The 19,638-nt window shown below is 46.0% G+C and overlaps 2 protein-coding genes across 7 annotated transcripts in view; one reads left to right on the plus strand and one right to left on the minus strand.

Moving 5' to 3' along the window:
• The window catches only part of gse1b (Gse1 coiled-coil protein b), a 157,293-nt gene extending 137,669 nt beyond the window's left edge, over nt 1-19,624 (plus strand). For all 6 annotated transcript variants that reach the window (XM_046385073.1, XM_046385063.1, XM_046385092.1 and 3 more), the window contains 14 exons: nt 2,927-3,135; nt 7,432-7,598; nt 7,756-7,956; nt 9,139-9,309; nt 9,453-9,829; nt 10,255-10,585; nt 12,039-12,682; nt 12,816-12,928; nt 13,034-13,301; nt 14,354-14,467; nt 14,649-15,023; nt 15,605-15,943; nt 16,497-16,600; nt 16,864-19,624. In XM_046385073.1, the coding sequence (XP_046241029.1) occupies nt 2,927-3,135; nt 7,432-7,598; nt 7,756-7,956; nt 9,139-9,309; nt 9,453-9,829; nt 10,255-10,585; nt 12,039-12,682; nt 12,816-12,928; nt 13,034-13,301; nt 14,354-14,467; nt 14,649-15,023; nt 15,605-15,943; nt 16,497-16,600; nt 16,864-17,004 (3,554 nt within the window). In that variant the 3' untranslated portion in view covers nt 17,005-19,624. The remainder of the gene's footprint in view (nt 1-2,926; nt 3,136-7,431; nt 7,599-7,755; nt 7,957-9,138; nt 9,310-9,452; nt 9,830-10,254; nt 10,586-12,038; nt 12,683-12,815; nt 12,929-13,033; nt 13,302-14,353; nt 14,468-14,648; nt 15,024-15,604; nt 15,944-16,496; nt 16,601-16,863) is intronic.
• LOC124064477 overlaps nt 1-19,638 on the minus strand; it is a 956,368-nt gene that overhangs the window by 593,352 nt on the left and 343,378 nt on the right. The gene's annotated exons all lie outside the window — the stretch shown is intronic.

Below are 19,638 nucleotides of genomic sequence, written 5' to 3' on the forward strand. Positions count from 1 at the left end.
CTGGTAATAGAGGAGGCGATAAAGAAAGGAGCTTCACATTAATCACACACAGCTTGGGACTGAGACAGCGCTTGATTTCTTTCTCTCTTTTCCTTGCTCTTTCCTTCTGTCCCTGCCTCTCCTGTCCCTCTCTGCCGACCCCATCACCACACCACACACACACACACACACACACACACAGACCCCTACACACCAAGCAAGTGACAATCAGCACAGCTAATGAAGTGCAGGTTGAGAGCTGATGAGCCTATTTTCGACTCTGGGGACGAAGGCTGTGCTTCAGTCCTCCTCCCTCTCTAGCTCCCTGCAGGGCCAGAATGTATGGTCATGTTCCCTCCGTATAGATGGAAGGGGAGGAGCATATGGCAGAAATGACACCGGCTTGGTGCCAATCACATCCCTCATATGTGATTTTTCTCCTATCAGATGGCATTGTGATGTGAGGGAGGGGCGAACAAAGGGATTGGTATGGAAATTGGAGCAGGAGGATTGAAAATGGACAGGAAATCTAACTTTCGGGTAGTTGAAACAGGGAAACGTGCATGAATAGATGCACACATGCAAACATGTAACCACTCTCACGTTTCCCTAAGCCCTTACTGTTGTAAAAGTGTCTATCAGATCTACGTCTGGTTGGCAGGCATAGTGTTTGAAGAACAGAAGGAAAAGGAACTGGGGTGTATAAAGAAGTGGTGGGCGGGTGCTGTTTGTGTGGGGTGCTGTTAGAGATGAGGAGGAGGGTAGGCTGGAGGAATAATAGCTGTTTGTGGTTTTTTGTGTTGTGAGGGAGGACGTCTGGAGGTATACAGGTTCTGCAAAGCTGCAAGAAGAGAATGAAGCCTGTGGTAGCCGGTCCTTGTCTCTTTTATTTCCTTCTTTGCATCACCTGCTTCTTTTCCTGCTCTCTTAATTATTTAGTCTGCCCTGCCTCTTCTCCTGTCTGCTTTGCCTCTACATGGAAAAGGAGGAGGAAGAGGAGGACATGGGAAGTGAGGGGGGTGAGAGAAATAGATGGAGTAGGGCTCTGTTGCTTAGCAGTTCAGAATCACTGTGATCATTCCCACTCCACTGCTCTCTCCCTCTTCCTTTCCTCTAGCCTTATTTGTTCCCCCATCCTTACGTATGCAAGTTGTGAGCGAGTGTGTGCTTATTTGTGTGTGCACGTTGAGTGAATAGGCTGTGACACTGGTGCTGTATTAAGTGTAGCTCCATTCTTCAGGCTGAGTGGGCTGCTATTGATTGGCCTAGTCTTGCACGGGAGAGTAATGGCTCTCTGAGTTGAGGGGAGGGGAAGGGGGGTTTAGGCCACTAATTGCCATTGTGCAGACAAGATATGCCCCCCCCCCCCACGATATTCTCCACCCTGTCCCTGCCACCCACTCACCCATCTGCACCCCTTAACTCCCTGCTTTCCTCTCGCTTCCATCGCTCACCTTGCACCTCTTTTGCACTCTCCGTTTCTGTTCCCCCGTCACTCCCCATCTCCTATCATTTTTCATTTTCATGTCTCACCTCACATGTGTCATCACCATCTTTTATACACAGGTCTTTTTTTGTTCACACACACACACACACACACACACACACAACCTCTCCTTGCCGCTTGTAGCATCACTCTCACACATACATTTTCATGTTCACTTTCCTGCCTTTATGGATTCTTTTCATTATTTAGTGGTATTAGTTAGAATGAGGTATTTAAAATCAGTCAATATCCTTTACCGCACCTACCATAAGCTGACATTGTCTGTTATGCTCCGTTGCCGTGGAAACCAAAGCAGGGAAGAAATGGCAGTTGGGTAGAGATCTGTGGTTTTTGTTTTGATGGTGATAATTGGAGAGGAAGTAGACCTGAAACTGGCCCGAGGTTTCTTTCAGTGGCTTTTTTTTTTAACGTGGCTCCATGTAAGCACATTGATGCGCAAAGAGACACTACATACACACATAAAGACACAGATCTCCTGCTGTCCTTGCTGCGGCACCGAAGTGTGTGTCCCGTTGAGAGGGTTGTGACCCAGTTTGACTGTGTAATGCTGCACTCGCTCTGAGCGGAGGTACTGTCAGAAGAAAAGGCAGAGGCTGGGAGAAGAGGAGGGTAAATGAGAGGAAAAGTAGTGACAACGCACAGGTTATAACACAGGAGAGGGTGAATGAAAAATAAAGAACAGAAGGGAAGACAGAGGGATTGAAAAGACAGAAGGGAAGAGACAATGGACACAACTGAGAAGAACAGAGGGTGTAGCCTGTATGGGGGGAAGGGAGAGATGTAAGGTTGGAAAGATGAAAATCACGGTGATGTATGTATCTGAATGGGAGCGTATCATATGAGAGGTTTGGAACTAAAGGGAGGAAAAGCGAGATGTGTGGAAAGAGAGGCATGTGACCACGCTGTGACCCTGCGCTACAGGGTTTCCCTGGAGGGCTTTGTTAATGTGGCACAACTACAGCGCAGCAGAGAAGCTCATTGGGCCAGCTTTTCACCACCTGCTGTGTGTGTGTGTGTGTGTGTGTGTGTGCATGTGTGCATGTGTGCGTATCTGTGGTGGAGGGGGAGTTCTGTGTGTGGCTGCAAGCACCACTGACTGTATATACATTCAGTGTGACCATTCACTCTCAAGCAGACTGTTGTTGTGCTGTGTGTGTGTGTGTCCTGCATGTCAAGGCTGTGTGACTCTCACAGGGCTGCTCATCCTGATCACTGTCACTTCATAATAGAGGCCTAGGGCCATCCATCTGGCCCTCTGTGTGTGTGTGTGTGTGTGTGTATGTTATTTGCAGCTTCCTTTTTATTCCCCAATAAGGAGCTACAGGATCATATTGCTGTTGTTACATGTGCATTTTTATTAATACAGAACCACAGGCAATTAGCCCGTCTTCTGTTGTTTCTTTCTTTCAGCTCATGTCATTTGTTTCTGTCTTCCTTTAGCTGCATCTTCCATCAGCAGTGAGTCCTCTCCAGTGTCCTCCCCGGCCACCAACCACAGCTCTCCAGTTAGTACACCTAAGAGGGGTCCCCTCGGTCCAGGACCTGTCCTGGTTCCCCCAGCAGGCCACAGCGTGCCAAATACTCCACCCGTAGTAACCATTGCTCCAACAAAGACGAGTAACGGCCTCTGGAGGAACGAGGGACGCCAGGTAAAATTCACATTCAAACACCCCTCACACAACCTTGAGCCTGTTTTCTTCTTTACGTGTACTTCCCTATTTTCACTTTCTCTTTGTGAAGTCTCAGATTCCAGTGTATTTGCTCTGTGTGTATATTCCTTTCTCTAATTTGGCTGTTAAAGCAGCATTCAAACGCTCGCCTTCCTGCTCACACAAACACGCACACAGACAGGCTCCTGAGGGATTAATGGATTTAGTAGATGGTCCGTAACCCGTAGAGTGGCACTATGTATTTGACATATGTACATGCGGCCTAGTTGGCAGATCTATGAATGCCTGCTTTCCTCAGAACCTCCCCTTACCACCTCCCCCCTCAGGGCTCCATGCGTTAAACAATGCCAGCTGCCACTGGGACGACGAGGTGACAGCCTCAACGGCAGCTAACATCTGTGCCCCTCCAGCCCCCCTCCCACTTAGCCCTCTTGCCCTTGGACCTGCCCCTCCCAACTCTACAGCCTTTAGCTTCCTAACCCCCCCAAGTCCAACCTCAGCCTCTTCACTAAAGCAGTCAAGTGCATCCTCTGCCTCACCACCCAGGACACCCACTCTCTGTTACGTCATGGGGGAGAGAGAAACGGGGAGGGAGCGGGAGAGCTGCTTGCTTTGATAAGGAGTGGATTATGGATTATGGCCTTGCTTTAAGCCTTCTTATCTCAGCTCAGGGCTAATAGTCGAGGCCAAGCGCATGGTTACGAACAGCACTCGGCAACATACGGAAACTCTCCAAGACGCTTTGACTGTTCCCTGGAGACAGAGAGAAGGGGGATAGTGAAGGGTGAGTGAGGAGGTCAGCCAGACAGCAGTCTGTGGTAGCATTCAGGACATTGTCCTCTCCCCCTCGACCCTCACCCTGTGTAGCTATAGCTTTTATGAAATGACCCTTCTGTAGTCTAAGGGTCAGCCCGAACTGGGAGGGGCTGGAGTAACACAGGAACTCTCCAAATGACGCCACCCCCTTTGCCATTTTTTCAGCATAGCAAGTTTGTGGAGTGGAAGAATTTGCCTCCTTTCTGCATGTTAGAAGGGCTGAGCTGTGTCTCTCTGACTGAGATATGAGTCTGTCTTTCAGAGGGGGGTGATAGGCAAGGCAGCGAAGGAGGGGGGGTGTGGTGCGTTGGCATTTTGCTTTAATGACTGCAGGAGTCTGCTCCCGCTGCTGCCTGTAATTGCTTTTTAATTGGCAATTTGGATTCATGACTCCATCTGAGAGGCGTAAACGAGCGCTCTACAATGCGCGGGGTCTCCCACCCTCGCTGGGGGTTACAGGGGCCTGGCTCACACAGAGGAAGATGGCTGTTAATGGATGTGTCTTTGAGTCTGAGTGCTTGGATTTGTGCTCTGTACTGTGTATATGGCATGCTGCTGGTGAACACTGCCTGTTTGAGAACAGGAGGCTGTTTTCTTTTTTTTTTGGCAATGTGAAAGGTCAAAATGGGATGGCTGGTTGGATGTGTGGGTGCCAGAGTGACTGAGGTGCCTCTCTAATGGCGATGAAAGGTGATGTCTTTGTGGTTTGTGTGCTTTTTCATGGGGCTGACCTGTTACACTTATACCTTTTGCAGGCGTGCATCCACACATGCATGCACAGATACACACAAACAGGGCCTAAGCTCAGGTGAAAAACACCATGTGCAAACGCCATGACAGCCATACACTATGTACACATTCTCATTTACAAACAAGCTTGTACATTCCCTTTCTTGTATCATCCCACATGTAAGAGGGACTTGCTGGATGTCAGCGACAGCATTAATTCTAAAAGCAGGAAGCAGAAGCCAGTCAGTTGAAAAGTGCAGCAGCTCCACCATGCTTTGTTGTTTTACAGGCATCTTTGTTGTATCCTCTCATGATGGGATTTCTGTGAAATTTGTCAGGAAGGAACAGTTGATTCAATTTTAGCTGTAATATGTCTCTTGTAATTGCACCAATTGACAGTTATTGAGTTGTAGTCATGATTACGAAACCACGCTCCTGTCGCAGGCTAACTGCAGATGACGCAGGATGTTGAACACAGATTCAGCCCACATTTGATTCATGCCACCTACTGATCACCAGATAAATACCATACAGTCAATAGAGTTCAATACTTCAGCTACAGCTGACCTGTTGTATGATGCTGTTGTAGATATTTATTTATGTTGTATATATATTTAAATGTGCAGCTACTTTGGTTAAATATTTGTGCTTGTCTTTGCTCTACTCTGTTGTTGTTTTTTTTATCTGGGTGTCTGATTTTCTCTATAAATTGTTCTTGGAACTTAGGAATGAATCCCCTATTGAAAACAGTGAAGTACATATATTCCTTGTATGAGTATGTGTACATGTACTTGGTCAGTTAAGTTGATTCTGATTTATGCTTTTATTTATGATTTTACAACAACAGATTCTTGTATTGTGTCATCGAAAGCTTTCAGTGACGTGTCAGGGCACACACTGAGGTAAAAGTGCTTCCTGAACACGGTCAGGGTGTCGGCCGCTCCTTTCACATGAAACAGCAAACACAATTGAATAAATGCATCAACTTGTAGCATCAGTGATTTTAGTCAAGCAATAATGACAGCTTTGCTAAACAAAGATCACTTGGTTAGCCGGGCTATCATCACTGTGATCATACCAGTTGAGTAACTGATAGACGGTGCGATACAAAGCAGCTCGTCTCGTTTTTGCAGGAGCATTTCTCAGCAGTAACGTGTACGTGCAGCAGTGCATCTCTGTTATGCTCAGGAGGGGAGAGAGTGGAAGAACACGCCCAGAATGTGTGTTCATTACTTCATCTGCAAATTCATGTGTGTTAAGAAAAACATCTGAATGAATGTGCATCTGCTTGACTGCCACAAATTTCATGAGGGCTTTAACTAAGACTTTCAGACAGCCACCCATATTGCTAGTGTGGGACAACAAGGCAGATCAAGAAAAACAATGACCTTGTGGAAAAAGGAGAAGGAGCAAAGGGTTTAGAGTGCATGGCATCCTGCAGCTACCAAGCCACTGTCTGATATTGACTTCTTTTGACATATATGAACCTCTTTTCCAGTTGGCTGCTGATTGGGAGGAAACGTCCATCATCTCTTCGAAATCTGTGTGTGTGTTATGTCGGGGGGGGGGGGGGGGTTCTTATTGTTTAGTGAAGCGCAACAAACAACAAGGAGCAAACAATAACAGTAAAGTACTTGAAAGTGGGGGCGTCTAAGAAACAAAGGAGGATGTGGGGAGTCTAAACATTAGAGGCATTTAAGATTGGATGTCAGTCTGGGTTAGTGGTTTCAGATCAGAACATGGAGGTAATGGCTCCCTAAATTGGATTTATTTTATGAGAGGGAGCACAGTGCTGCTGTAGGGTTTCTGTCTGATTCCAGGGAGCCAAGAGGTTAATTTAGCAGGGCAAAAACTGCCATCTTTATGTCTTCATCTCTATATTTCCTTTCTTCCCTGTTTCCATTCCTTCTAATTGTTCCCTTGCCAACCTTGTCAACTTGAAGTCTCGTTTTGCAGATGAGATAACTGTTCTACCACACCTGTGAAAATTCTCCCCGACTGTATACCCCCCCCCCCCCAATAATTTCCTCGTACAACTTACAAGCGTTGTAAGTTTCTCTGTTCTGCAACAGCAGAGGGAAACCAAAGCTTTAGAAAACGCACTCCCACTCCCACAGCGGGATGCCTTTGTAGCTTTGAAATGGTGTATGTGCTTGCTGAGTGCGTATTTGTGTTTGTTGTGGGATCGGATAAGTGAGACCAGGCTTGCTGCCAAAGGGAGAGAGGGAGGTGAAAGAGAAGAGGAAAGAGAGGTAGAGGGATGTTGCTTTTTGGACTTTGTTCTTATCCCTGTTGAAGTTACAGTGTGTAAGTTATATGTGCGCACACACACACACTTTGCCAAGATCAAAGTTATCAGCTCCGTAGAAGCACTGCTGTTGTACATCTACCATTACCGCATCCTCATTGATCAAAAGAATGACATCTCTCGTATACAATTAAAGGCCCTTTTTTTTGCCACTCTCTGCCTCTTTCCTTTGTTTTAACGTATATTCCCCTTGGAGAAATGTTGTTCCGTCTATTTTTTACAAGGAGGTGGTTTGTGTGAGAAACTGGATAAAAGTGCTTGAGGTGAGGGGGAGAGTGAGGGAGGCTGCTGCACCATAAACAGGCCTATTCTTCCCCTGTCTCTCCCCTCACGGGATGGACTTCATGAGCACTGACAGCCATGACGGTCACAGGTCCTCGTGAACAATGACTAAGACTCTCTTTCTCTGTATCTCTTTCCAGGCTGACTCGGTGCCTCGTGGGGCCAGCAGGGAACGTCTGGGCGCAGAGGGGACCCTCCCCCAGGAAAAGGGTGGCCCCTCAGTCCCTGCGCACCTCCTGGGAAACCCCTATGCCTTTGGTCTTACCCCCAGTGCTGTCATGCAAGACTCACGTTTCCAGCCCCTTAAGTGAGTCGCACACTGCTCTGCCCGTTTTCAGTGTAAAAGTTAATACACGCTAATTCATGGGCTTGCCATACTCACTGGAATATGCAGCTGCAACAAGCAGCAACAAACTAACCATGGCTTTTCTGGTGTGTACACCCTCCCCTTCTGTTCCTTTCAGTCTGCCCAGACAGTTGCCTAATGCAGTACCCCCTGGTCCCGTACCAGAAGAGTACCTCCGTGGTTTCCGGCCCTATGCCACGACTGAGGATGCCCTCCGCATGCCTTCCTTGCCTTTGGGCCTGGACCCTGCCACGGCAGCTGCTGCAGCTGCCTACTACCACCCGAGCTACCTGCCCCATCCTTCCTTCACGCCATACAGGTAAGCCTCTCTGTTAATTTGTTTTGTTGACTTGGCAACCATTTCCTCTGAGAGCAAATTGTGCAAACCTGTGCACATGGCTGAACTAAGTATCAGTACTGCTTAGACTCAGCAGTAAATGCATTAGCGTATAGCTGACCTTGAATTCATGTTCCCAGAGGTAAAGTATTTTTTTATGTTCTTTTTTGTGTATACAAGACAGATGGCATTACAAATGAACAAAAATGAAACAATTACATTCTTGTATTTCGGTACCTGTTTGCAACATGTAAGAGCAGAGTCTATCATATTGGAATTAGCTATATATAATGCACCATATGTCAGGTTGCTGCCTGGAAGCCTCTATTTGAAAACATCCTGGTCAGCTGTGTCAAAATGCATTGAAGAGATTTTTTTAAGATGGATAAACATCACTTTTTTGCCAAAGGCTGCAGTAATACCATTTACAACCCTTAGAGCTGATGTAATGATGCTTTATTGCTTGCCAAATTACAGTGCAGTTCTTCATTTAAAAAAAGCACTAGACTTGTTTGACTGTTTTCCAAAATGTCTGTGTGTCTCTGATATTTTTTGCACTATAAAGCAAACACACATACATGACTTTTGAGAAATTACCAGAAAAGAATCCCTGAGATGTTTTCACATATGGGATAAGATGAATCCTGCTCTCACAACACTCCCATTTGTCTGTCATACAGAGAAAACACCATCAGAAGAAAATCATGATTTATTTTTTAAAATACATTAATTTTACATGTATATGATCGTGTGGTCTGTGTGTGTGTTGTGAAGGACCCCGCTTGCTTTGGGCCATCACACAGGCTGCGTCCCCATGGTCTGTCAACCCAGTGAGATCAGAAGACTGCAGCACCCATCACACGCTGCACTGTAATGGATTTAATGAGCGGATGAGCAGTGCATGTCACACACATACACAACAGCACACAGTTGTGCATCAGCACACAGCGCAGTCTCTTTCTAGCTGTGCGATGTGGTGATTGAGGTTAGCTGACAGACACTGCTGCTTTCTTGAAAGATGGAGGGCCCTGTGATGTTGCTTCTTTGGGAGGCACACAGGTTAATGAAAGTGAATGCTGCACTGTCACATGAGGAGACTGACTCTTTCTCTTTCTCTTTCTCTTTCTTCCTTTTCTTTTTGTTATCACAATCCTTATCTGCCAGGATGGATGACCCCTTCTGCCTCTCTGCTTTGAGATCACCTTTCTATTCATTGCCAGCAGGGGGAGCGTTACCCCCCATCCATCCCTCTGCTGTTCACATGCACCTACCAGGGGTCCGCTACCCGGGAGATTTCACGCACCCTTCACTGTCAGCACTGCAGTCTGCAGAGAGGTAAAGTGTCCTTACTTCACCCATAGGTACAGTCACAAGTACATGCACACAGTAGATCTCAGCAGTGTGCTGTGATCACCGACCATCCGTTCTGATTTCACTGACCTTCCCTCTTCTGTTTCCCTTTTCACATTGCTTTACAGGCTTCAGCTGGAGGATGAGCTGCGGCAGAGGGAGAGGGAGCGCGAACGGGAGCGTGAACGAGAGCGCGAGCGCGAAAAAGAGAGGGAGCGTGAGGTGGAGAGAGAAAAAGAGCGGGAGCGAGAACGAGAGCGGGAGAGAGAGCGGGAAAAGGAACTGGAGAGGGAGAGGGAGCGCGAGAGAGAGAGGGAGCGCGAGCGAGAACGAGAGAAGGAGAGAGAAAGGGAGAAGGAACTGGAGAGGCAGAAGGAGAGAGCACTGAGGGAGAAGGAGCTGCAGGCGTCCAAGGCCATGGAGAGCCACTATCTGGCCGAGCTCCATGCCATGAGGGGGCAGGAGGACCGAAACAAGCCTGAGAGACTCACCCCTAATCGGGCTGGTATGTGTCCCTGCTGCCCGCGTAGCCTCCTTAAGCTAAAATCGTACTGCTTGAAAACTTTTGTCCCCATCAACACTTCGCACCAACAGCTGAAACAGTCCTTTGAAAGAAAAATTCTCTGAAACCATTGAAGATAGTTTGTCTTAGGTTTAAGTCATGTTTTAAGCTATGTGATTAAAACTCCTCAGTTGCAGCTTCTCACGTGTAGGCATTTACAGATTTCTTACTACTTTGTGATGGTAAACTGAATATTTTTAGGTTTCATTGTTGGTCAGACAAAACAAGCATTTTGAAGACGTCACCTTGTGTTCCACGTGTGATGGATTTTGATTACTACTTTCTGACATTTTGCAGACCAAATAATCATAATGATTGGTTGCAGCCCTAATGTTAAAATGTTTACGCTGACCTTTCTCCCTTCGCAGATAAAACCAAAGAGCCCACCCCTCCAGCTCCCAAACCTGTCCCGCCAGGACTCCACTCTTCAATGGTCCAATCACATCATCCTGTCCCTGGTCTAATCTCAGGCCACGGCCTCTACATTGGGCCCAGTGCTGTAGGGCCGGGGCTCTCGGCCTCAATGATTGCTCAGAGGACCAATGAGGAGGAGCGGTGGGTGGCGCGGCAGCGCAAGCTGCGGCAGGAGAAAGAGGATCGTCAGTACCAGGTGTCTGAATTCCGCCAGCAGGTTCTGGAGCAGCACCTGGATTTGGGTCGGCCAGGTGACACACCAGATCACAGGACAGACTCGCACAGGTGAGACAACATTCACAAGGCTGAAGTCATTGCAACACAGCCAACGTGCGCAGAAATTTCAAACCCATTTCATTTTTAAGCACATATCATCGAGGTGTTTGTTTCTGCATGACTTGGTGAATGCAGAGTAGTTTTGCCCGTGATGCTTGATAGAGCAGTACTGGGGTCTCTGTGACACCAAAAACACATGCATACTTTCAGTGGAAAACACTATTTTTGGGGTGGTTGGCTGTCTGTTTCTGCTAGCCTGATAGGGAAAGTTGTGTCTGTGTTTTGAAGCCTCAGAAGCTGGCAGGCTTTAGAAGTTTGTTTTCAAGCATGACTGGAAAAAAGATAAACCCTGTCAGAAGCATCACTTCTACTCTATTTCTGTCCATGCTTCCTTCCAGGGCCAACATGTAGCCAAACATGCTGTTTAGGTGTTGATGTAAGGTGTAAAGTGGGGTTCTGATGACTGCTGTTTCGTAAATATTGGGCAGGGATTCAAACAGGCAGTGAATGGGATGTCTAAGATACACAAAGACTAATTCTCAGCTAATCCTCTCAACCTTGCACAACGTAAGCCCCCAACTTACCCTCCTTTGTTATCGTGACCGTGTTTGTGTTGTTGTGTGTGATTCAGAGGTGAGCTTGTGGTTAATGCTGAACTGGTAGGACAGGACAGATACACACATCTGCTATCAGTAAACCTACAGTACAATCACAAAATCACAGCTCACAGGCTGCAGATTGCAGATAATACACACATTTGCTCACACACAGAAATGCAAACACAAACAGGAGGCACAGATAATTTGACTGGTCATGCAGTGTGCACTCCTGCCAGCTTTGATTTGGAAAGACGCTTGAGACAGTGTCCATCAGCCATCTGCCTTTCTTTCTTCACCACTGCAACGGTTCCTTTTCCTCCTTTTCAAGTGTATCGTTTCACACTTGTTCTCCCTTTACAGAAAGATTCTTCTTCTTTTTCTCACATCACTGAGTATGATTCAGTTTCTAACAATGCATTGTTCTCCTTACCCTTCCCGTGTCAGTCATTTTCTCCTCTGTCTGCCTGTCAGGAGAACATTTCCCCTGGCCTCTTCTTCAGTGGGCCACCCTCTGACTTAGCTCCATCCCTGTGCATGTGTGTGTACGCATGCCACACTACAAGGACCCAACAGATCAAAAACAAGCCTGTATATCTGGAGGACATTGTGTGCCTTGGCTACATCCTCACTCTGCTCTGGGCTACTCTGTCTGGGCTTGATAACACTGTTTTGCACAGATACACCAGCTCACAGACATACTGACAGGAATGAAGGGAAATAGGCAAGGCATATGAGCAGTATGGTGTGTCTCTGTGCTGCATGTGTGGTCGGAAAACACTATTAATCAGTTTCAGAGGAGATGTGAGCATTGTACTGCATTTCTGACAGATAAACACAACCCCTGTTCCATTGTATCCTTACAGATCCATACCAAATCATCATGAACCGGGAAGCCGGGACCTCCACCCACACTTAGGTGCCCCTCCACCACTCATCTCACCAAAACCTCCTCAGCTACCACGTGAACACCACCCACCTCCTCCCACCACACTGTGGAACCCTGCATCTCTCATAGAGACAGCCTCAGAGTCCAAACGTAACCACGAGCCCTCAGGGATGGGACACTATGAGCTCAGTCGGCTGCCCCCAGGGCCCTTGAAATACGATGACGGAGCACGAAGAAGAGAAGGGGGAGCAATGGATAAATATCCCCCACTGAGAGGTCCCCCGGGTTTACCAGAGCCCAGCACGTTCCTTGCTGATCTGGAGAAATCCACTCAGTCCTTCTTCAGCCAGCAGAGGGCATCACTGTCTCTGCCCAGCCAGTATGAATTGGACGGAGCTGTGAAAAGCAATACTGGGCTGAAGAGCCTCCAGGGACACCTGGGACACAGTAGACATGGACAAGGGCTGGGAATTGTCACTGGGCCAGGGATGGGACAGGTAGCCACACTGGGGATGGTTCCAGACACAATGCTGATCTATGACGAGTCCCTTCAGCAGCACCGAAGACCCATTAGCAAGCTGGACCTGGAGGAGAAGAGGAGAAGGGAGGCCAGAGAGAAAGGTACTCACCATGCTGTTGCACTACACCTGGTAACATGAAACATAGATTATATCTTGTTTTATGCAACAGCCCTTTTTTTCATTAGAGGACTTGAAAAGTGTGGTGTCAGTGGTGACCTCTTTGTTTGCTGCAGGTTACTACTATGAGCTGGATGATTCATATGATGAGAGTGATGAGGAGGAGGTGAGAGCCCATCTCAGGAGAGTAGCAGAGCAGCCCCCACTCAAATTGGATGACTCCACAGAGGTAAAACACCTGCCAACACATATGCTTTCTGTGCTTTCCTTGAAGCAGGCTCACAAAGCACTCGTGATAAGATATTTTATGTATTTTTTTTCCCTCTTGGCACAGAAATTGGACTTTCTGGGAGTGTTTGGTCTGACCACAGTGGGCCGACGGGATGAGCTGGTGCAGCAAAAGAGAAGGAAGAGGAGGAGGATGCTCAGGGAGCGCAGCCCCTCACCACCTGTATCGCACTCGAAACGCACTCCTCCGCCTCCTCCCCAACTCAGCACGCGTTTCACCCCTGAAGAAATGGACCAAGCACCAGAGCTGGAGGATAAGAAGCGGTTCCTCACCATGTTTAGACTGTCCCACGTCACGATACAGCAGAGGAGAGGTAAGAGCATCTAATGTAATACACAGATTAAGCCCAGTCTGTGTAGCAAGTACTGTACTCCACCCTTTTAATTCACTTAGTCATGTTTAATGCTACTCTAATACCCTTTGGTAAATATATACATACATACATATATGGGGGATTCTGTCACAGCGACTTTAATTATGGGTCTTTAGCAGTGCTTACTGAACATTTTGTATAATTATGTTTCAAGAATGACATTAGTTAGCGTGTAGCAATGCTTCTTAGCTATTCTCACTTAAATAAACAACAGCTCACTTTTTGTCAAAATAAAAAAAAAAGTCTCAAAATTAAGTGAAGGAAATAGTTTTTACTGTCATTGATAAATACTTGAACATTGTCAGTGTTCTTTGGCAAGCATCACTGAAATGACCCAGTGCCCATAACATGGCATACAAACATCCATTACTCATATCATGTCTATCCTCTTTGACATCTCAGTTAAGCAGAGTAAAGAAGGAGAAGACCGATTGCACGCTCATTTATCTTTTAGAAAGTAGAAGTCGTTCCCAGCTGGCTGTACAGCTTGCTGACGCTTCACTTCAGCTAAGCTCTGCCTGCTTTACATGTGCTGCGTTCTCATTAACACGTTTGCTGGAGCCTTGGAGGAAATCATAAAAGGGTCAAACAATGAACATGTCAACCTGAAACCCATATATTATATGTAGCATATATTAGACAGCGAATGCATAATGTAATGCTTTACATTGCCCTAGTTAGAGAGAGGGACTTGTGTCAAGGTTCTGTTGCAGTAACACACACACATATACACACACACATATACTGATGAGGAATTGGGAGTGGCAGCAGTGGGCTTATAGTGATCCTCATCTAATCCTCTTGATTTACTGTCTGCTGCCTACAGATGGCAGTGCACGGCATCCCACGCTGTCAGGCCACACTACACACACACACATACTTGGAGAAATAAGTGCTTATGAAATTTTGAATAAGACACAGAGGGGAGAAATCCTCTAAAGATAAAAAGATTTAGACATTTTGTTTTTCTTTTTTTTTCCTCCGTCTCTCAGATAATGAAAGGGTGGTGGAGCTGCTTCAAGCCATTAAAGAAAAAAGCATAACCTTGGACACCATCAGACACGCCCCACATCCGCTGTGTAAGAGCCCTCCAGCACAGAATTCTGGTGAGACTCTTGTTAATGAACAAAAACGTGCATGGGGTTAGAGTGGCATTTGTTCACTTGTTTAATGTATGTGGATGGGAGATGCATCTAAAGTAGCTTTAATTTATAATTGCATCATTCCATCTGTTGTAATGTGGATCTTGACCTCATCATGACTAAACCCATGTTCAAATGATTGCAGATTCTGCATTTGCGCCACCTCCCTCTGAATCAGAAGACCACCACAGTGTCAGACCCCATAGCCCCTCCTCACATTGCCCAGCGTCCCCCAATGGACATCCAAAACCCCTTGGGGACACATTAAGACCAAAGAAACCCCCTTCTCCAGCTGTCTATCCAGACAAGGCCCGGGGGCCCAGTGAGGCACCGCTCTCTAAGAAGAGCTCCAGCCTGCTGAACAGCTTGCGGCCCCCACTCCCCCTGCAGGCTAAAGAGGGGCTTCACAGCATCAATGGACGCACCAAACCTTGGGACAGCTTCACCCCGGAGGAATTTGCCCAGCAGTTTCACGAATCTGTGCTTCAGTCCACTCAGAAGGCACTACAAAAACACAAAAGTAAGCCACACAAGTCACAGTGATAGAGGTTTGTCTGATCAGTTAATCATTTAGCCGTAAAATATCAGGAAGAAGCGAAAAATGCCCCTCAGCTTTCCCAGGGTTACGTCCTCAAATTGTATGCTTTGTCATACAAAGTCCAAAACATAAAAAAACAGCACATTTGCACTTTGGAGAAGCTGGAACCAGCAAATGTTCAGTATTTTTGATTTTGATAAAAACTGAACTGATTAATCTGTTGTCAATGTTGATACATTTAAGTTGATTGATTGCAACAAAAAAAAGATTTGTTTGTTTTCCTGGGATTCTCTCGTATCTCTGGATCTCTCCAATATCCTTGGACTTTTGGACGGTTGAACAGAGAAAACGAGCAATTTGGACTTTGTTAAATTGTGATGGGTACTACTTACTGTTTTCTGACATCTTATTGACCAAATGGTTAATTGAAAATAAAAATAAGCACAGCAACCAATAATGGCAGTAGCAGCTTGCAGATGCAGATTAATCAGCTAATCCTTTCAACACTACTGAAATGAATAAAATGGATGAAATAACAATCCTTCTCTCCCATCCTGTCTTAGGTGGAGCCACAGTGATGTCGGAGTCGTCACAACTCCAGGAGTCGTCTGTTCACTACAACATTCCAGAGCTTCAGAGCGCCCCCAGCAGACCACCACAAACGCACTCACAAACTCACTCAAATGCACATTCATTTCCCCACCCGCTCTCCCACCCTCACCCACAGCCCAACGGGCAGCACTTCTCTGCACCCCTACATCGAGAGGCCTCAGGGACGCGGGAGGACCTGTCTGGTCCAGATGACTCTGAGGAGGAAGAGGATGAGGAGGAAGAGGAGGCTCCTGCTTCCAAGTGGCAGGGGATTGAATCTGTATTTGAAGCTTATCAGGAATACGTGGAAGGTAAGCAGCCACACTGAATGTGTAGTGATTATACTGCTGCTGCTGAAAATCAATTTTTACAGCTCTTTACTCCATATTGTATGTGGGTTTGAAAGCCCCTACCTCTCCAAAATCCATCAAACGCTCATTGTATAGCTTTATTAATTAGTCTTTTCCTTTTATTCGTGGAAGAATAGCAATGAGATGTCTTCATCCTAATACAGCAGTGGTGACTGAACACTGCTGTATTAGGATGAAGACATCTCATTGCAATTCTTCCACTGATTATAGACTGAAGTCAGGTTACAAATGAAGACTTGATTTTTGTTGTACTCTCCTCTCATCACTAGAGGGAGCTATTCATCCTTCCCCTTACAAATTGTATGTAAAATACATCAGGATTATACTGAATAGAGATCTGATTAAAAAGAGAAATAAGAAGAAGCATGTTTTCTCTGTGGTAGTGGAAAATTACCATCTGCTTTTGAGATAGCACATGGTGTGGATTCTGAAAGGCATAATTTCTTTCCTTTTTTTCTTTCGCCTTTTTCTCTAATTCAATGTTGTCCTGTAGAGCAAAGTTTGGAGCGACAAGTGTTGCAGAGCCAGTGTCGAAGACTAGAAGCTCAGAACTACAACCTCAGTCTGACTGCTGAGCAGCTGTCTCATAGCATGGGGGTAAGACACACAGCCAGATTCATCAGTTACTACCTCCTACACATGTCCCTTCTATCTCCACACAGACTTCTTTTAGTGTCAGGTGAGAATGAGAAGTAGTATTGAAAATCATGCTAACACACAGTATCCCCAATCCCAGTGCATCATTTATTATTCTCATATTGGGGTTTGATGTCATATAACTGAAATCCGACCCTTCTTTTTGTGATTTTATGTCAACTTAACATTTCATGTCTTCCTTCTCTGACACCCTGGTTGTGTAGGAGCTGATGTCCCAGAGACAGAAGCTGGCAGTGGAAAGGGAGAAGCTACAAGCAGAGCTGGAGCACTTCAGGAAGTGTTTGACGCTGCCCCAGGCGCCCTGGCCGAGAGGCGGCCATTACAAGGGCTACCCTCCCAGGTGACCCCGACACGCCAACCTGATGGCCCCCAGGCCCCTGGCCACCTTCCTTTTCGGACTGAGACCCAGAGTTTATTTTTCATTGCCTGGTCCACATGGCTCCAAGAAGGAGAATATGGCTGGCTAGATAAAAAGAATGAATAAATGGATGAATGAATGGAGTGAATGAATAGATGGATGATACAGGACCATACAGTGAAGGACAGGCAGTCTTTGGATTGTGGCCAGCCAGGGACTGTGCCACGAGCCACTAACGCGTGCCAATGTAGCCAACCCCACCCCCACCCCACCCACCCCACCCACCCCACCCGAGATCAGCGAGAGTATGGGGCAGGAGTACCTGAAGATCAACGCAAACACACACAAATATACACACACGCACCTGCTTTTCACACAATCTTCAGTCCCTGCTGCTCTATTGTTCAGTCCCTTCACCCCTCGCCGCCACAGCTACAAAGACAATCCTGCCAATGAGGGAGCAGCTACTCCAGGAGGGGTGTCGTCAAAGAGACTTGAACGCTCCAAAGGCTTCTGGCCAGTTGGGACTGATTATTTTATCACAGTGGCCATGAGCTTTTCAACTGGAAATGCACTTAAGAATAAAAGCTGAAGAACTACCTGGTGGTACTGTGTTACAACAAAGAACTGTTCGAATTAGGGAAGACCTTAGAAAATGCACATTTTTGAAAAGAATTAAGGAAATGTTTTATTTCGAAATAGAAAATTTGAGAATAAGAATTTTAAGAGGTGCTTCAGCCTTGTATTGTATATAATATGAAGACTTAAAAGAATTTTGTATGTTTTTATTACTTTAATCATTGTTCTTTTAAAAGAAAAAGCCTGCCATTTTTATATGTTTATGCTTTTTTGGGTTGGAAAAGAAAGCCTTGCTTTTAGTGTTTGTACTGCTGCTGGCCAGAACAGCTCATTTTGAGACATTAAACAGAGTGAGAGAGAACAGGATACACTCCTCTTGTTACTCTCGCTCCCTCGTGGCACTGCGTAGCTGAGACCCAGCCACAGCCACCTCATGAGGCTTCTGAGCTCAGCAAAGCTTATTTAGAGGTCCTGAGACATGTCTCCTGCTCTCTCGTCCCCATCCCTTCACAGCAACATGTGTCTTTTTGTTTGAATTGGCCCTTTCCACAACTCCTCTGATCAGCTTCACTGCTGCCGGCATGACAAGTTAGTTTGTGATGTTCTCATACAGAAACCAGTTGAGATCCACAGTGACATTTTTTTTCCCCTTTACTTTGGTCACTTGACGTACTTGATTATTTTGTAAAGACATGAAGAGTCTTTAAACCGCCAGCTGATGATACTGGTTCTTGATGCTTTATCCTCCCTTTGGACCTTTCACTTTGTATGACATGATATAGCATTGGACTCAAACAGTACGATGGTTTGCTTTATGTTAACACCATGCAAGATCAAGCCCTTATCAGCAGCCATTAGAGAATATAGTGCCAAAAGGAAAAGCAGTAGCATTTTGGTTTCTTAGTTTTAAACTGAGTTGCAATTAGGTAGCCAAACATTCAGCCCAGAATGGCCATCTTCCACTGCTGAATACCCTTGACCCCACTCATCTCCTTCCTGCATTTACCCATTTTTAAGACCTCACTATCCAAAGTTGCCAAGATGTAATAACTTAATCACACATAAATAGATTCAAACTGGGCATTTCCTGCTGCGCATGAAATCAGATCAGATTTACTCGCCCTCATATCTGTTTACAGCCTCTGCCTGTCCCGAGATTCAGCCACAGGTTTTACACTGACTTTTCACCTTGTAACGTGTGTTGCCTCGGCCTCATGGTTGTAGGTGTGATAGGAGACTCCAAAGGCCGTCTGAGAGGTATATTGATCATTACTTTAAGTTTAAGAGGCTTTACCACAAATGCACAAGTTACGGTGGCAGAATTGTTGATGTGTGGGGGGGATTTCAGTATATCAAACACTTAATAAACCTTGAAAATGTGCAGAAAGTTCATTTAGGAAAAAAAGACGGAAGCAAGCACAACTTCCCCCTCCGTACAGTATATTAATTACAAGTGCCTCAAGAATTTGGGAGCATGTGAATGCGTTTCAGTCCACAAGACGGACATTCACAATAAAACATCAGCGATCAGGGACTTCACATTAAAGCGTCTACTGTATGTCTCACACCTTTCAAATATGTGCATGTCAAGAACCGACACCAAATTCCTTTACCCAAATCCATTATGACACCTTTTTATAAGTGAGGCCCCGAGCCAGTTCAGAGGATCATCACGTGGATACGGAGTCCTCCATCATTGTTACAGAGCAAGAGAGCCAACAGTACAGTCTATCGGTTTATGATGGAGCATGCATGCTGAGGTAAGCTGCAAACGACCTGGGGAGGAAGGTGCAGTACAGTGAGCCCCTTACCCAGCCTCCTCATGTCTCCGACCCACGCACGCCCCCCATGCAATAGCCCCATTACTCAGTGGAGGATGTCTAGATGCTGTGAAATCCTGTTTTTAAAATGTACTTGTTTGAATTCATTGTAATGTAATATATTCTTTGTTGAATGTAGTAATTAGGTATTTATGAATATATGGCTGTGATTTCCGACAAAAAAGAAAATAAAATATTTCAAAAATGTCCAATGTCACCTT

The sequence above is a fragment of the Scatophagus argus genome, chromosome 1 (assembly GCF_020382885.2).
Source record: "Scatophagus argus isolate fScaArg1 chromosome 1, fScaArg1.pri, whole genome shotgun sequence".
NCBI lineage: Eukaryota > Metazoa > Chordata > Actinopteri > Scatophagidae > Scatophagus > Scatophagus argus.